General features: G+C 41.9%; 2 protein-coding genes across 3 annotated transcripts; one reads left to right on the top strand and one right to left on the bottom strand.

Moving 5' to 3' along the window:
• Positions 1–3,381: 3,381 nt before the first annotated feature.
• On the bottom strand, positions 3,382–11,635 carry eif2a (eukaryotic translation initiation factor 2A). Of its 2 annotated transcripts, NM_001140088.1 has the most exon segments (14): positions 3,384–4,058; positions 4,199–4,264; positions 4,783–4,899; positions 5,077–5,190; positions 7,455–8,029; positions 8,341–8,457; positions 8,586–8,730; positions 8,824–8,897; positions 9,149–9,231; positions 10,048–10,147; positions 10,584–10,702; positions 10,942–11,013; positions 11,111–11,180; positions 11,535–11,565. In NM_001140088.1, coding segments are annotated over 14 exon segments (1,746 nt in total). In that variant the 5' UTR covers positions 11,563–11,565; the 3' UTR covers positions 3,384–3,992.
• A 280-nt stretch (positions 11,636–11,915) lies between these two features.
• Positions 11,916–16,617, top strand: LOC106580656 (stress-associated endoplasmic reticulum protein 1). Its single transcript, XM_014161952.2, has 3 exons — positions 11,916–12,214; positions 12,386–12,461; positions 15,981–16,617. The coding sequence occupies exons 1-3, from the start codon at positions 12,131–12,133 to the stop codon at positions 16,019–16,021; spliced, it is 201 nt and encodes a 66-aa protein (XP_014017427.1). The 5' UTR covers positions 11,916–12,130; the 3' UTR covers positions 16,022–16,617.
• Positions 16,618–18,670: the final 2,053 nt, after the last annotated feature.

Genomic DNA, 18,670 nt, shown 5'->3' with positions numbered 1-18,670 from the left:
GGTAAAGTGACTATGCATAGACAATAAACAGAGAGTAGCAATGTGGGGTTCAATGTAAATAGTCCAGGTAGCCATTTGGTTAGTGGTTTAGGAGTCTTATGGCTTGGGGGTAGAAGCTGTTAAGAAGCCTTTTGGACCTAGACTTGGCGCTCCGATACCGCTTGCTGCCGTGTGGTAGCACGGAGAACAGTCTATGACTAGCTTGGCTGGAGTCTGACAATTTTTTGGGCCTTCCTCTGACACTGCCTGGTATAGAGGTCAGTGATGAACTGGGCCGTACTCACTACCCTATGTAGTGCCTTGCGGTTGGAGGCCGAGCAGTTGCCATACCAGGCGGTGATGCAACCAGTCAGGATGCTGTCGATGGTGCAGCTGTAGAACTTTTTGAGGATCTGAGGACCTATGCCAAATCTCCTGAGTGATTCTCCAAGACTCTCTTGGTGTGTTTGGAACATGATAATTCGTTGGTGATGTGGACACCAAGGAACTTGAAGCTCTCAACCTGCTCCCCTACAGCCCCGTCGATGAGAATGGGGGTGTGCTCGGCCCTCCTTTTCCTGCAGTCCACGATCATCTCTTTTGTGTTGATCACGTTGAGGGAGAGGTTGTTATATCCTGGCACCACACTGCCAGGTCTCTGACCTCCTCCCTATAGGCTGTCTCCTCATTGTCGGTGATCAGGCCTTATTGCACATTTCCAAACAGAAGGTATAACCCCCTCAGTCCAAATCGTATTAAATAATCCCAGGCGAATATGTATGACCTCATCAGGTTGATGCTTACACAGTATATAGCACAACTGATCATGACCTGGTGCTGTATATCTACAGGCTATTAAGGCTGAATGCATCTCATGTATGGTAAAAACAGCATCCAAAGAAGAATCAACAGTATCCATTTTCTTATATACATGATAATTTAAAATCTCACACCTGCATTGCTTATATACTTCATCCAAAGTAACCCCACTATGTACCCTAACAAATGTCTTCCCCAACAAGTCAGCTTTTTCTTTATTAGTTGCAGCCATTTTTTTGACCCACAATTAAAACTGGAATTCGAGTGGACTTGCTTCTTCCAGTCATTTTCTTGAACATAGACCATACATCCCCCAGCTCTGTACCCCTGCCTATTGTAGAGCAGAACTGTCTCCATGCATTTCACTTGAAAGACTTAATGACCCTACGTAGTAATGCTCTCATCCTTTGGAAATCAAGTAGATTCTCAGGAGTCATAATCCCTATGCAACATCCTGTAAACACTATTTATTTTCTCGAATAGATGCAGTGCACCCTTCAGTCCACCAAGGAACCACATTCATTTTCTCACCCACTTCACTTACTGGCAAATATAAATTCACAGCACTCAAAATCAGAGAGGTCACAGAGGCAGCACATACATCAACCAGCCTCTCTAAAGACAACTGTCCAATAGACTTTAAGCAACGATCACCAAACCTTTCCCAGTCTGCTTTATGAAAACCCCATCTTCTGAATGGTGCTCTATCTAGAATAGTAACATCAATGTTCATGGTACACCAAATCTAGAAATGATCACTTCCAACAGTAGAATCCTTAATTCCATTCACACATAGATGCAGTAGAGTTAGAAGCCATTGTGAGGTCCAGGCAGGATGTAACCCCTCTAACATCAACTCTTGCACCACATCCATCATTAAGACATACTAATGCTTGTTTCCATCAAATCTTCCACAATAGTATCATTAGCATCTGTATGTGTGCTTCCCCATAAACTACGTGTATTAAAGTTGCTGCACCGTATCTCTCTAGAGCCCAATTCTCCTGATATTTCATCAAACATCACTACAGATAGTTGACATGGGTTGTAAAAACATTGTTACTTAATATTACTACCTGCACTGTAGATTTCTACCATCACATTCATATGGGACAGGTATATTACGATATACAAGATCTTCCCTTATGAAGGTAGCACAACCACCACTCTGTCAAATTGATCCATCAGATCTGATTGAACAATAACCAGGAATAATAAAATCAAGATGCGGTCTAAGCCACACATATCACATCAAGTTTGATCTCTAAATCAATTTTTCTTAAACTCCTGACCATTAGCAATAAGGCTTCTGGCATTCCACTGAAGGATAACAAAAACCATAACTTGGATTATCATCATACTGAAACATTCCATCATTAGTATTATTAGGAGTCAACATATCAACAACCATGGTGACAGTAACTGTTACTCCTAAATACTCTGTTGCTGCTTCCACAATGATCTTTAACTTGGCAGTTGTTCTTTCCACAAACACAGTCAGGTTGGTAACCTTTCCAATTAAGGCTATGAAGTCAATCTGATTAACAAGGTGTTCTTTGACACAACACATTTGTGAGAGCAAGATTTCTAAACAGGTCTGGTATCCGTGCCTGGACCAACATAAGCAACATTTCCTACCGTAGTTCCACTTATTCCAGGACTGACCCTATTATCTCCATCATTCTGTCTAATAGTTCCAATCTGCCTTGCAGCCTCTGCATAAGAAACATAATGAGTTATTTTATATACATGGACTTCTAGCCTCTTTCTGCACCTGGCATCCACCAAATGCTGCACTGTGTTCCCCCCCACTATTACAACAGTTAACCATGACATTGTTTCCACATTCACCATAATCCTGTTCCCCTCCCCACTTGGCACAGATTTTATTTTCTTTGCACAGAGACACTACATGTCCCATTCGTTGGCATTTAAAACACCTTAATGGAGGTGGGACAAACTCTCTAACAGCGAAAGCCAGGAATCCCATCTGAACTTCCTTAGGCAAAACCTTCTCAAACATGAATAATACTGACAGGCTTTCACTTCTCTGCCCCTTTCTTACTGAACAGCCTTTTGGCTTCAATCACTATGCTCCCCTCTACATTTCATTTTATATAATCTATGGACATAGATATTGGAATCCCAGAAATGACCCCCCTCAGCTCCAGGGACATAACTTGTTTTTTTCTTCCCATTGAGAGTATTCATTTTCAGAATCGTCCCCGGTTGAACATGGTCAGCACAGAAAATTAAGTCTACCACTACCAACGAATCAGGATAATGTGACTTCACCTATCTTTCTTACGCCATTGGTTAATCGAATAGGTTGCACAGCACTTTAGTTTTCTCACTACCTTCATAACAGTAGAAGTGCCACTGCTGTCAGCAGCGCTTATAGAAGGGTCATTCTTTTTCCTTTTCACCAGACCAACCAGGTCCATGACTTTGATCATCCCCACCCATACCATCAGAACTATCATCCATGTCGACCACAGTCCAGCACAGCTGTTGCTAAACGCCTAACCCAATATAGAACGATGGATTCTATTTTGCTTCTCCACCGACCCTTGAGATCACAAAAACGTTTTATACATAAATGTTTATTTTTCTTGGTTTACCTTTCGGGTGGTTACAATATCACTGGTGTGTTGTGTGGTTGCCAATGGAAAGGAAGAACCGTGATTGGCAATGCTGTCGTCCAATGATAACCCAATTCAATCAATAATAGTGACATCACACAAACTATTCTCAATTATACTTTTTTTTTGTGGCGATTTATGAAATTAGCAACCATTTCTTGGAACCATGAGAAGAACTGTTTTGGCAGCATACCTTTTTATTTTATTTCATAATCTCAATGAACTGAAACTAGTTAATTCACCTTAAAGTAAAAACCAACGTAACATCTAGCTGTTGAAACCGTCAACTGCTTACTATATACATAAATTCTAAATAATATGTATTATCACTGGCTTTAATAACCTGTACATACATTGCATAGCAATAGTGCCTTGATGCTTTTAAGTTAAGGCTCAAATGTACTTTAAATGTGAAAAGCCTTCCCGAGTAGTAAAAATTGTATGAGATCCGAATTTGTGTTCATTAAATATAGCTTTGAGAGTGCTCTTGGATCTTGATCATATGGCAAGGATGTTTTGTGTTTTATTCATGAACAAATTCAGTAATTTATTTTACACTTTTAGTTGAAGATCCTCAAGCTCTTTCATGAGTTGAGCCTCCTTTTCCATCTTTTCAAGCTAAAAGAGAAATGACAAGGGAGAAAAAGAGAATACATATTTTAACACAATTCTGTGATATTTTCAAGTTGAATATACAAATGTGTTAACTGTGGATATTTATTGACGGTGTGCGTGACAATAGTTTGTCAGAATAATACCTGGTTCTTTTGAATGGGTTTCCCAGTTGCTTGCAGGGCTTTCAGCTCGTCGATAGCTTTCAGTTTCTAGGGGTCAGTTTGAAATTAACAGAATTAAAGTAGAGCTAAGCCATTCTCAACACCAAAAGGGCAACACTTAAAGTGGAACTTACTGAAGACTCATTTGTCTACAGTATGCTTGTGATAAATCATTTTCATAGGAGTGAAAATGAAAAAGGTCAATTACAGTAAGAGGTAAAACTCGCTTTCCCACAGACATTCGGGAAACCAGTCAACGGTTTCTCTTTATTTTTACTATTTTCTACATTGTAGAATAATAGCGACTTTTTTGGTTACTACATGATTCCATATGTGTTATTTCATAATTTTGATGTCTTCACTATTATCCTACAATGTAGAAAATAAAAATAAAGAAAAACCCTTGAAAGAGTAGGTGTGTCCAAACTTTTGACTGGTACTGTATATTGCATCTGGAAAATTACTGGAAGGTAAATTTGTAAGTAACAAACAGATTACTATAGGTACTTCAGCCACCAACTGATACAGTAACTCCTGAGTAATAAACAGTGACCGTGTTTTGTTACCTTTTTTACGTTCTTGATCTTCTTGTCAGTCTCTGGGTCGCCACAAGAGGTTTCAGGCTGAGCACTACTGGCTGGAGATGGGTCTGACTGGGGCTCAAGGGCATCTGGGTTTATCTCCTACACAAGCAGAAAACATAACTTGTTCAAACCCTAGAAGACTTCAAACGTCACAAAAATAATACACACAACTTGAAATTGCTTACCTCGCTAACTCCCACTCTCCCCATCTGATAACTTAGACAAGAGCAGTAGCTCTACCGCACATTAGGAGAAGATCATGCAAAGCATCTGTACCTGTTTGGCTGCTTTCTTTGCCTCTCGTTTTTTCTGGTTCTTCAGAGCAGTCTTTGACAGCTGCTTGTCCCCGGTGGCGCCAGGCCTCAAGTTCTGTGGAGGCTCCTCTTCATGCTGACAGAGAAAAGGGTGGATATTTATGGATATTCCCTCATCACTATTAGGTCTTTCTCCTCAGGGGTGGATTCAATACAACTTTATTTGGCCCTTTAACCCATCAGAGTTTAAGCCGGGGGAGAGGTGTGTGGGTTCTACTAAGTTATATGGAATTGTTTTAAGATGGTCATAACAGGGATCATTTAGTTATTTGACCAAAAAAATTTAAGACACCAAAAAACAGATTTGATGAAAAATAATTTTGGCCCTTACTGCTACTAGCCCATACAAACGCATTGAATAACAGATTCACTTCATGGAACAACAGATCGTCCCAAAAATATCAAAAGGAAGTTTGCTCTGAAGTGTCTCTCATATCTGTTAAGATCAGGAACAAAAAAATTTTTTGGGTTGTTTTACATGTTTTTAAAACCATATTTTTGGCAAAATATATTTTGATTTGTTTAACACTTTTATGGTTACTACATGATTCCATGTGTTATTTCATAGTTTTGATGTCTTCACTATTATTCTACAATGTAGAAAATAGTAAAAAATAATGAAAACCCTGAAATGAGTAGGTGTCCCCAAACTTTTGACTAGTACTGTACATGTTCGTGAGAATCTCACCTTTGCACAGAGGGGTAATATTAGTGTGTTGCCCAAACGGTTTAGACGCTACAGACAGAAGTTGGCAGATCGGCTGTACCGACGTCAGACGAGTCTCCTGACACATGTAATGGTCTTCGAGCAAAACGGTACCATCGTGTTCGTGAGAGTCTCATCATTCCACAGAGGGGTGATAATAGTTTGTAGGCCAAAACGTTCAGACGATTTTGTGAGAAGACCGATTTTCAGGATGTCTCATGGTCTGACAAACACCGCTCTAGCTCTGCCACCTTTCACCACAGATGCGGAAGTGCAACATAGGCGGATGTGGTGGATTGAGACGCATCCAATGCAAAAGAAATCTCTCTTAAACTTCGTTTTTAAAAATGTATTATGCTAATTAGATTTCCACGCCGACATTGACCTTAGGGGGTTAAAACGATAGTTCACTCACATGACATCATGGTTTCTTTACTCTGTAAGTAGTCTATGGACAAGGTAAGACAGCAATACATCCTTTGGTTTAGTTTACCTAGCCACTGTCTCCAAATGCTAACTTTTCAGCATTTATGGCACAAAACCAATGCCTGGTATCACTAATATTAGCATCAATGCGTTTTATGTCTAAATCATCCCAACGTGTTTCAAACTGATTGGCAAAGTGGGTGGGGTTATATCCTGCCTGTTTGGCCCTGTCCGGGGTTTCATCGGATGGGGCCACAGTGTCTCCTGACCCCTCCTGTCTCAGCCTCCAGTATTTATGCTGCAGTAGTTTATGTGTCGGGGGGCTAGGGTCAGTCTGTTACATCTGGAGTATTTCTCTTGTCTTATCCGGTGTCCTGTGTGAATTTAAATATGCTCTCTCTAATTCTCTCTTTCTTTCTCTCTCTCGGAGGACCTGAGCCCTAGGACCATGCCTCAGGACTACCTGGCATGATGACTCCTTGCTGTCCCCAGTCCACCTGGCCGTGCTGCTGCTCCAGTTTCAACTGTTCTGCCTGCGGCTATGGAACCCTGACCTGTTCACCAGACGTGCTACCTGTCCCAGACCTGCTGTCCCAGACCTGCTGGAACCCTGACCTGTTCACCGGACGTGCTACCTGTCCCAGACCTGCTGTTTTCAACTCTCTAGAGACAGCAGGAGCGGTAGAGATACTCTCAAAGATCGGCTATGAAAAAGCCAACTGACACTTACTCTTGAGTTGCTGACTTGTTGCACCCTCAACAACTACTATGATTATTATTATTTGACCATGCTGGTCATTTATGAACATTTGAACATCTTGGCCATGTGCTGTTATAATCTCCACCTGGCACAGCCAGAAGAGGACTGGCCACCCCTCATAGCCTGGTTCCTCTCTAGGTTTCTTCCTAGGTTTTGGCCTTTCTAGGGAGTTTTTCCTAGCCACCGTGCTTCTACACCTGCATTGCTTGCTGTTTGGGGTTTTAGGCTGGGTTTCTGTACAGCACTTTGAGATATCAGCTGATGTAAGAAGGGCTATATAAATAAATTCGATTTGATTTGATTATGTAGCTCAATAAAGTTACTAAAAGATGATTGGACATGCTAATTAGAATTTGGGGAACTCTCTCTTTAAATGCACATTTTTGTTTTACAATTGAATGCCTACTGAAAACAACCCAAACCTGACCCCTGGACCTCCTCTACTCACCAGTTTGGAGCTGGCTGTGACTGGTTTATTCCGCAGGGCAGGTGGGCGGTAGGCCTGGGCCGGCTTGGCCTCTGTGCTGCCCAGCTCGCTGGGTGCTGCCTGGTACTTCACTGGCCTCTCAGGGAACGTCCCATCTGGGAAGGGCTGCCACACAGTCTCCCAGAGCTCTGTTCCCGTCGGCGTGTCCTGCTTGTACAGAACCGTGCCGGTGTAGTGCCAGATCTTGTAGCCGTTGCTGACACGTAGCCGGGGGGCACAGGTCGACGTGACGACGTGTTCACCATCCGGGCACCAGGCGAAGTGGGTGGAGTCGGGCGCCTGGGGCTTGGACACCTGCTTCCACTTCTTGACATCCCACACCTCCATCTGGCCCCGCAGGTTCCCGAAGCCGGCCAAGACCAGGATGTGGCCCTGGGGGCTGTAGTAGACGGCATTGCGGGGGCCCGTGCCGAAGTCGAAGACAGGGTCGCACTTGAGGTTGTAGACAGTAGCCTTGGCGGGCATGAAGCCATAGACCACGCAGAACTCTGTGGAGCTTGGGCTCCATGCCACATCGTAGATGGGCCCGTTCTTCTCTGTTCACAACACAGATAGATACCACACGTTTATGAACCACAGACCATCAGCTAAATTCATTGAAATGAAACCTGGGCGTAAGCAGTGTGGCTCATTCAGAGGTTCGAGCTGCTCAGCGTACAATTGCACTCTGGTTCTATTTTTTAAGAATGACGCGCCGCTCACGCCAGAGAACACTTAATAATGTGGCTCACGCAGGCAAAATCTACATGTCCAGTGTAACAGCTAAAAACATAACGAATGACCATGCCTTCAGACATACAAATAATGCTGGAGTAAAAACACACTATATACAAATCTGCAGACTCACGTAGCTGCACCGCAGAAGTCTCCCCATTGGTGGCCAAGTAGTGTAAAGTTTGTTCTCCGTAGTATGAGGCTCCTGTTTTATCCACCTCTATGCTAGCCTGCACCAGAACCGCAGTGGCTGATGGGAAAAAACAAAAGCCGTCATGGCAGTAATCTTCTACAACTACAAACTTTATTAGGATAACGCAAACCACACATTCTCCATAACATTTACTTAACATAATTCTATTATAAACGTTGACCAACCTTTTTTGTTCCATAGCATAGTCACCCTGTCGGCCTTAAAGAAACTCTTGTTGGCCAGAGCACAGGTCGGGCCACCAAAGTTGGGGTATTGGTATAGCCGGACAAACGAGGGGGCACCTTTGCTCCCGGGGACATAAACAGCCACCTTCAGCAGAAACACAGTGGCAAATGTCAATACCCTCTTCTACAGTCAGCTAACCAAACAGATATATGAAAACAAGATAAAACAGAGGTATACCTTACTAGGCTGACTTCCAGGGGACAGCATAAACTCAGACACCTTCTGCAAGTGAAGCTTATTGGCAATGGTGACTGGAAAAAGAGATGATTAACTAATACAAATATTGGTACTTTTACAATATAAAGTGCACAATCACTACCTAGTTCTCTCAATAAATTATTGGTTCTATGTGTCACATCAGATGGGAGCTGCCATCATAGCTTGTTCTCCATTGTTAAGGAGATCTCTTGACCTCAATGGGAATTCCTGGTTGAATAAACTTTCAATAAATAAATAAATACAATTTATGGTGGACAAGAAAGGGGGCAATGAAGACACTTACTAAAATCGTTGTTCTCAAAAAAGTGAAGTTCATTGTTAACACTCCTGACCGCAATCTTCTCATCATCTGACCAACTTGGACACCTGTACACATTGACAAGACAAAAAATGATCTGTTCAGAAAATAAAGGGCATGATGCAAACATAACTAAAAACTGTCATCATTTTCAGGTTCTATTCAATGGAGCGAGGGGTGATAATGACCGACAGTAGGACAAAGTGGTGGCAGACATTTTCTAGCCTTCCCAAGTCCATCATTAATTAAATCACACTCACATGATTAGTAACCTTGTCATAGACTTGGGCCTAGGCTTTAGCTTAGCGGGCACACAGGAGACCCAGTTTCTAACGCAGTCACATCTGTGCATCATTGATGGGCAACACATACTAATGTATTTATTTACCCTTATTTTACGAGGTAAGTTGCCTGAGAACATATTCTCTTTTACAGCAACAACCTGGGGAAGAGTTACAGGGGGAAGGAAGGGGGATGAATGAGCCAATTGGAAGCTGGGGGTGATTGAAAGGAGCCAGGATAGGAATTTAGCCAGGCCACCGGCTAACACCCCTGCTTTTATGATAAGTGCCATGGGATCTTTAGTGACCACAGAGTCAGGACACCTGTTTTAATGTCCCATCTGAAAGACGGCAACTTACGCAGGGTAATGTCCCCTTCACTGCCCCGGGGCATTGGGATCTCCTTAGACCAGAGGGAAAGTGCCCCCTACTGGACCTCCAACACCACTTCCAGCAGAATCTGGTTTCCCATCCAGGGACCGACCCTGCTTAGCTTGAGAGGAAAGCCAGTAGTGGGATGCAGGGTGTTATGCTGCTGGCTAATCCTCTGCATTTCTTTACAGATGGACAAACACACAATAATAGAACACTGTGCAAACTCACCATCCCTGTACCTTCTTCTGGTAGAGAGCCTTGAGGCAGGTCCCAGTTTTCAAATCCCACAGCTGCAAGTTGGCATCTCCCTGTGGGTTGTCCTGTGTCTCTGACAAGAGAAAGGGAAACTATAATTACATTACTTATTGTAAAGATGATTGCTAGTGCAGCACAAACAACCACAAACCATACATTGCAATGGACATGACATTCAAATTATATCTAGTTTCAAACGGAATACATTTCGACTCCCTACTTGTGTGCCTGCTTGAGGGCTCTAATACACTAGGCAAACAGAGTAACGTATATGGTCCGTTCTAAAAAATATGGCAAACAAAAATTCTGTGAATAAAAGGTACATAGAACTACGTAGAAAGTGACTCTCCGTCACCCCATTTGCGTAGTGTGTGGAGCCCTTTAGCCATAAATAGATTCCTGAAATATGCTAAGGAGTACAATATCAAGAGTCAGTGTTTTCCATTCATCATCATCTAACCAAACCTTATAATGTTTTATTGCATTTCAATGTAGTTATGGAAACTTACTGCTATACACCTGCCATGTAGCCAGCACAGTGTTCAGCGGAGAGAACTCCAACATTGCAGTCTTTGGAAGGTCAAACAACCTGACTTGAGAGCCATCTGCAACCTTCACAACAGTGACCCTGACAAACAAAACATGGGCATGAGAACAACTGTAATCGGAACAGTCTCAACGCATGCAAAATATTCCAATGACTGAAGAGGTAGTCTACAGGACTAATGTCATTCACACTACAGCATGCAAGGGTTGTATACTAATTCTGCATACTGATACATAGGGCTCAAGTCAAGTGGTATACTATATAGGGAATAGGGTGGAATTTTGGACACAGACATAGTGTCACGATGTAGCTTTTCTTACTTCTCTCCATTGCACCATGCAAACAATGTCCCGTCCTTGCTGAAAGCCACATATCTACTTTGCCGAGGGTCCCTGAAATTGAAAGGTTTAGTAAATAAAAATAGAATTTGAAACGGCTGCACAGTGATTGATTTGGCTAACAATTTAAAATTGATAGAAGGGGAATGACCTTTGAAAATCTGCATTCTTTTCGCAGTTTGGGGGTCCACGGAGCAGCACTGTCCCGTCAGATCCCCGGACTGTGTGATCACAATAACAGCAGCAGTTAGTCTAAAATCACTGATGTAATAACTATGTAAGATGAAAGAATTCGCCACATTATCATCAGCAGAAGGTAAATCTGATTGGAATGGAATTGGGCTTGCAATGCTACAGCAGCTGCCAAAATGTTTATAAAGCGTTTGGCTAGCTTGTAACATTATTACTCTGACAACAGCAGGTCACAGTCGACTTGAAATTAAGGAAATAATTCAGCATCCCAACTCACATGACAGTTAAGATGGGCCGTTGCGTATATTCTACAACCCAGGTTAACATATAAAACAACACGTAAACAACAAATAAAGAGTATACTCTTCAATAAAGTAACCCACCTGCTAAAATAGGTATGGGGGGCGCCATGATGTACCGGAAAGAGAATAATCTGCAGAAGGAAATGCGGAAGTCTCAAGAAAAAAGGGGCGTGTCATTGGAACATTGGCCACATCATCATGAAATATGTGACTAATCACATTTTATGTCCATAATAAATTCACTCCTAAGTTGAATGTTGTTTATGAACAAATACATGCTGATCTATAAAAAAAAGTATTTTTATGAAATGCTTTTAGCAATTTTGTATTCTTTCTAAGAAAAGAAAAAACATTTGAGGAATGACACGACCACGGAATAGCTCTTCCTGTGTGGGAGTGGTCTACTTTGTGTGTACGTAGACAAATTCGAGACACCCTGCCAATGGTGTAGTTCGTTTTGCATGATCCGGTGCCCCGCTGAATCGAGATTTTACTGAAGGACCAATTGGAATGGTCTAAAGTCTATTACGCCCGGGTACCGGGGCATGCAAAACGGACTCCACCACTCACTCATCACTAAACGGCGACCGAGCTTTGGAAATTAGCCTACTGTCTACATTTGACAGCTACAACTTCATAAATAATCAATAGCTAAAAGGCTACAATTAGCTTAAACAATGGTGGCAAAACAGAGAATACGCATGGCCAACGAGAAACACAGCAAAAACATCACGCTGAGAGGCAATGTGGCCAAATCCACGGTAAATTTTTGGGATACATTCAATCAATAGTCAGTGAAGACTGTACTAGATACATTTCTATTTTGTTTGAAAATAATAGCCTGCTACTTGTTTGAATGGTTTCAACATATCTAAAAGTTTACTTCAACATTTTGATGTATCTTGATGTTGGTTTCTGATCTATTTCTGCAGAGAAATCCAGGTGAAGACAAGGTGGCAGTGGGACCATGGCTTCTGGCATTATTCATCTTTGTCGTCTGTGGATCAGGTAAATGCATATGTACAGTGTACACATGTTTTTTTCCAATGATGTATACAAACATGTTATACATTATTGGCTTATTTCCCCATGTTTTAGAACTGATTGAAAATGTCTTTAGGCCTATGTCTCATGATAAACCAAATGTTTTACGCGGCTAATATTATGTGATTCAGGTAAGGAGTTCCCCATTCATAGACACTAACTACCTTTAGCGCCTATTGAAGAAGATATCTTCATCCCGGGGGACTTTAGTTAAAAGCGCACCCTTGGTCTGAACTAGCCCAATATGTACTCTAAAGAAGCCTAACGTTACCAAGGACCTTATGTTATTTTCAGAGGTAGACTGGCTCTGGCAGCCAAAACAGCCAAATACTCGAAACTTGAATTGCTTCTCAATTGCGACACAGTTCTAGAAACATAAAGCCATTTACTTTCATATCACATCTAAATAATTTCACAAATGCAAAATACACATACTGCACACTGTTAACCGCCTTTATCATAGTTGCAGCCAACAGTATTTTTCAGTGACAACATGTTTCTGGTAGCCTTCTTCTTTTACACACAGGTGTTCGGAGCATGATATAGATAACTAATTAGCACAGGTGGTCCCTCTGTCTTTCGTAAACATGTAACGGGGATATATGGCTTTGTGGGAATACTAACCGCATAAAAGGTGTGTATCAATTTAACGTTTAGTTTTTTGGAGAATAAAATACAGAAGAGGCCTTCATTCAATGACTCTTATTTGTAATGGAACTGAGAGTCATGATCAAAGGCTAGGTTTCAACGTGAACATGTGTGGCTTGCGGTACAGTTTTGGAAACATAAGGATCATATCTTTCATATCAGCGAGAAATAACTTTCAAAAAACAAAAGGTTAAATTACTACAGACCTTTTTATAGGGTTTGGGTTAGTGTTCCCACACAGCCTTGCCAGAAGATACTGACCCTACCATTACACCTGTTTACACTGAGCTGCACTGAGGTCAGAACGCAATCATGGTTACATTAAGACACCGTGGACCCGGTGCGAGATATGGGTCAGAAAACTTGCCTCAATGCATTTTGCAATGGCAATTACATTCCGACCTCAGTGCAGCTCAGTGTAAACCAGTGTAACGGTAGGGTCGGTATCTTCTGGCAATCACACGGCCATTATCTCCATGTTACAGTGTGTGTTTACGGAAGACAGTGGCGACCACCTGTGCTAATTAGCTATAGAGCATGCTCCAAACACCTGTGTGTAATGGAAGAAGGCCGCCAGAAACATGTTAGAACTGAAAAATACTGTCGGCTGTAACTGCAATAAATCGAGATAAAATAATGTACATTAAGGGTGTATTTTGCATTTGTGAAATTGTTTTGATTTGATATGAAAGTAATAGGTTTTGTTTCTAGAAAAGTATTGCAAATGAGAATCGATTAATGTTTAGATGGAGTATTTGGCTGTTTTGGCTGCTAGAGCCAGTCTACTTCTGAAAATAACATAACATCCTTTGACCATGCAGCGCCTTTTCATGTCCATCTGACTGCATTGGCCGTGCAGCATTTAAGGTGATACGGCCTCTGCAGAAGTCAGGGCATTCATACTTCTTGCGCTTCGTGGAGTAGCGCAGAGCTGTTGTCAAGGAAGTGAGTTTGTGTTTAAACAGGACCTCCCGCCCCCACCTATCGTCAACCAATCATCTCATTGTGGAGCTATACTGCGCCCTCATTGTTACAGCATTTTCGAGGCGCATGGCGATGCGGTACGGAGCTCCGTTTGGCCTCTGCATCCCTCTGGATGCTCCGCAATTGCTTCACACCCTCCATACGGAGCCTCCAACCACATTTTCAAATCAAGCATAAATTGGCTTTAAGGAGTAACGGTATGCTTGCCTACACTCCTTAAGAGTACATTCTTTGGCTAGGTTAGGAGATGCAATATGATTTCAAACATCAGTCTCTCAAATAAGTGCTGTTTGACTGAAAGGTTGAAGTTCACCACTATATCCACTTACTCTCACAAACCTTGAGCTTAGGCCCTCTGGCTGTGGACAGAGTTTTAGATAGTTATACTTCCTGTCTGTACCTAATAAGCATATGGAAGAAGTGTAGTGTTACTTTTGCAAAGTCCTATCCAACAATCAAGCATTTCGCTACACCCGCAAAACATCTACTAAGTATGTGTATGCGACCAATAAAATGTGACTTGATTTGTATGCTGTACAGTGATGCCATAGCCAGTAGGCTACTGCTGAATAGGCGCGCACATACATTTTTCAGATTCAAATAAAATTTTATTGGTCACATATTTTGCAGATGTTATTGCGGGTGTAGCGCAATGTTTGTGTTCCTAGATCCAACAGTGCAGTAGTATCTAACAATTCACAATCTAAAAGTAAAAGAATGGAGTTAAAAAAAGATGTAAATATTAGGACGAGCAATGTCGAGTGGCAATAGAATAGAATACAGTATATACATATGAAATGAGTAAAGCCGTATGTAAACAATATTAAAGTATCTAGTGTTCCATTATTCAAGTGACCAGTGATTCCATGTCTATGTATATAGGGCAGCAGCCTCTAAGGTGAAATGTTGAGTAATCAGATGGTAGCTGGCTATTGATGGCTATTTAACAGTCTGATGGCCTTGAGATAGAAGCTGTTTTTCTGTCTCCCAGTTTTGGTGCTGTAGATGTCCTGGAGGGCAGGTAGTGGTGCGTTGGGCAGACTGCACCACTCTCTGGGGAGCCCTACGGTTGCGGGCAGTGCAGATGGGATAGGGCAGTGTGATGCCGATTGCATCGTCTGTAGATCTATTGGGGCGGTATGCAAATTGAAGTGGGTCTAGGGTGTCAGGTAAGGTGGAGGTGATATGATCCTTAACTAGCCTCTCAAAGCACTTCATGATGACAGAAGTGAGTGCTATGGGGAGATAGTCATTTAGCTCAGTTACCTTTGCTTTCTTGGGTACATGAACAAGGGTGGACATCTTGAAGCAAGTGGGGACATCAGACTGGGGTAGGGAGAGATTGAATGTGTCCGTAAACACACCAGCTAGCTGGTCTGCACATGCTCTGAGGACGCGGCTAGGGATGCCGTCTAGGCCGGCAGCCTTGCGAGGGTTAACACGTTTAAATGTCTTACTCACGTCGGCCATGGAGAACGAGAGCCCACAGTCCCTGGGAGCAGGCCACATCGGTGGCACTGTGTTCTTCTCAAAGCGGGCGAAGATGGTGTTTAGCTTGTCCGGGAACAAGACGCCAGTTCATCAATCTAATCTAACCATCCCATTTGATAGAAGCAGGAATAACCTCTGTATTTAAATGCTCAATCTAAAGATAAGATGGGTTTGTATTTTCTGCGTCATACTATCACGTATGTTTTTTTCCCTTCCACAAGTGGGATAAATAAATCAGTAAATCAAGAGTACATAAACCACCGTGGAACTATCAGTTTATGTAATGTGATTGAGGGCCCTATTTAATATCCCTCTCTCAAACGTATCGAATGCTTAATAGTGTTCTCTGATATTTTGCAGCAATCTTCCAGATCATTCAGAGCATTCGAATGGGAATGTAATATCAGGAGCCCTACCATCATCACCTGTTTCCAGCATTCCTCTACACATCAAGTGGTTTCATGGTGCCTCACAAGACTGAAGATGATCAACTACCATCTGTCCATTCCTTTTTTTCCCTATTTCTCTTTTCCCCTCTTTGGCATTGCCAAACAGGGTAAGCACACCCTTGTCATCTTTGCCTTACATAACTGAAAAAAAAAAAAAGATTGGAGATGTTGTTGTTTCAGGGAACTACATGGGTATTTGTACAGTGATGACTGCTGTATGTGTTGATTGATGTGCCAAAACCAAATGCGGTGAATGTCTGATTCTCCTGTGGTATAAATTCCAGAACACAAGATCACAGTGACTTCATTCTAGGACTAAACTCTTAACTATTCTTGGTTGTACACGGCCAGTATCTGGTGTCTTATACCCTTTATAGTGTAATGAATATGTTATGTGACGCCTTTTCTGTATTTCCAGTAATTTCTTCAGTCAACGAAAGGAAATTAAAGGTCTTTTGAATCAGAAGATTTGCACTGTGTGGCTAAGACAATGACATCTACTATTTCTGCTTAATCAAATAAAAAAAAGGTGTGTCCTTGTTATTGTTTGACATGTTATTTTCTTGAGTGGCTGCATGCCAAATAACATTGTATGGGTTCATGCACTTCAAATGTGTAATGTTGTATTGAAAGAGAAATATAAACAAACAACTGGTCCTGTGTGGCTCAGTTGGTAGAGCATGGCACGTGCAACACCAGGGTTATGGGTTTGATTCCCATGGGGGGGGGGTATGAAAATGTACGTGCTCTAAAATGTTCAGATGGGCTAAGTTTTACTGGTGGAGCTCAGTAACATCTGTCATTTTAGTCCCATCCGAATCTGCCATGTCAATAGTTTTTACTTGGAAGGTTTATTATCCCAGCCAAAAAAACCTACTGTTTTTTGGCAAACTCTCTGGTCCTCTGATAATACTTACCCTGCGTGAATTGTCATCCCTGTGTTTTGAGGGATATTACAGAGTCTGGGCCCAGTTTGGGTAAGAACATGGGAAGAAATTGATTCTTCAAAATGCTATACACGTAGCCTACAGATGAATAGTCCGTTTTGTCATATATCAACTTTCCTAGTGACATACTTCTTTTAAAAGATAAAGTGCACAATATTGTGCACTTAATATTTAAAAGATGAAGTGCACAATATTGTGCCAATTAATTGATAAATTGCCAAATACATCAGTTAATTAAATGTCTGCATAGGTTATAGTTCATGGTTCTTATTGATATGCATTATTATTTTGACTTTTACCCAACTGAAGGCCATTAGACCAATATTAGGATATCCCTAGATGTGAAATATCTTCATGCCTAGAAGGGCCTCCAGGCTTATAACGGTCAGTTTTGAATGAGGAAAAAAAAGATTTACAGGGGCAGTTTGGTAAAACTAATCCCGTCCGAATCGTCCACTGGAAAAACGGACATGCTGGGGTAATAATTAATTAACCGAAATTCCATAGTAATACTAGTCCTGTGCAAATTGGGCTTTTAGTCCCTAGAATTGGAAAATGTGTAGTAGCAGTGCAGCATTGGTAGCTTTTTGTGTGTTATTACTTTCTTTCATCCCTCCATCCCATTAATTTTGCCCATAGAGATTAGCACCCTATGACAATGTCCGTATACAACACGTTATTGCTTACTTATACCCTTTAATCATATATCATTGGAAAGCTTAGATTCACAGCTATCCATAATTTTCGGAACGTTTGGGTCAACAGAACTTTGACCTTTGGCCTATAGTGGACATATCAGAATTACCTGTATAAATGCCTTTAAAAAAGAAACCCTGATACATTTTAAGCAATGTTTGACAAGTTCTAAAAGATCATGAAATTATATAACCAACTCTTTTTTTTTGTTTACCTCTTTTTCTCCCCAATTGGTAGTTACAGTCTTGTCCCACCACTGCAACTCCCATACGGACTCGGGAGAGGGAAAGGTCGAGACACAACCCACCTAACCCGGAAGCCAGCCGCACCAATGCGTCAGAGGAAACACCATACACCTGGCAACTGTGTCAGCATGCATTGCACCCAGCCTGCCGCAGGAGTGCCTTAGACCACTGCGCCACTCGGGAGGCCAAATATAATCAACTTTGAAAGCAAAGGCTTGGTTAGGGGTTTCATCTGGGCAGGACTTGCATATGCCATTGTGGCTTTGCTGCATTGGGTTTAGTCGACTTCATATAATGTATGCAAATGCATGTGTAACGGTCAGCTTCTCCCTTCGTCGCACCCACACAGCGGACACAAGGCATCTCCTCCACTTCTGACATCATCACCCGTATCATTCGCGACTACGATGTGTATGTACACAGAAACCTGCAGAAGCTACACCGCCAAAGAGCTCAACATCAGCTTTATCAATGTGAGTTTTTCACCCTTTCTAGCAATGCCAGTCAACTCCACACGGATGTATAGATTTTAGACCATAGAAATGGATATCCAAATAATGTCTTGAAAAACAAAAACCCCACGTAAGCTTGCATTCTAAAACAAGTGTAGAAAAATGCACTCTAGAAAAGGCAGGCGACCGACCTTGACCTTAGTTCTATTTTTCAGTTGCAGTGCATCAAACTTGCATTACTTCAACTGTATTCATAGTTGG

This window comes from Salmo salar, chromosome ssa20 (genome assembly GCF_905237065.1).
Source record: "Salmo salar chromosome ssa20, Ssal_v3.1, whole genome shotgun sequence".
Taxonomy (NCBI): domain Eukaryota; kingdom Metazoa; phylum Chordata; class Actinopteri; order Salmoniformes; family Salmonidae; genus Salmo; species Salmo salar.
Note: the sequence above shows the minus strand (reverse complement) of the source record. Positions and strands in the feature narration are given on the sequence as shown.

Excerpts from the sequence above, each read along its gene's own strand:
- eif2a (XM_045702905.1), bottom strand. The coding sequence starts at position 11,126 with ATGCAGATTTTCAAAGGTCATTCCCCTTCTATCAATTTTAAATTGTTA. Across the intron at positions 10,703-10,941 it reads GCATGGTGCAATGGAGAGAA|GGTCACTGTTGTGAAGGTTG; the intron begins GTAAGAAAAGCT and ends TTTGTTTGTCAG. Across the intron at positions 8,731-8,823 it reads CTGGAAGTCAGCCTAGTAAG|GTGGCTGTTTATGTCCCCGG; the intron begins GTATACCTCTGT and ends TTTCTGCTGAAG.
- LOC106580656 (XM_014161952.2), top strand. The coding sequence starts at position 12,131 with ATGGTGGCAAAACAGAGAATACGCATGGCCAACGAGAAACACAGCAAA. Across the intron at positions 12,215-12,385 it reads GCAATGTGGCCAAATCCACG|AGAAATCCAGGTGAAGACAA; the intron begins GTAAATTTTTGG and ends CTATTTCTGCAG. Across the intron at positions 12,462-15,980 it reads CTTTGTCGTCTGTGGATCAG|CAATCTTCCAGATCATTCAG; the intron begins GTAAATGCATAT and ends GATATTTTGCAG.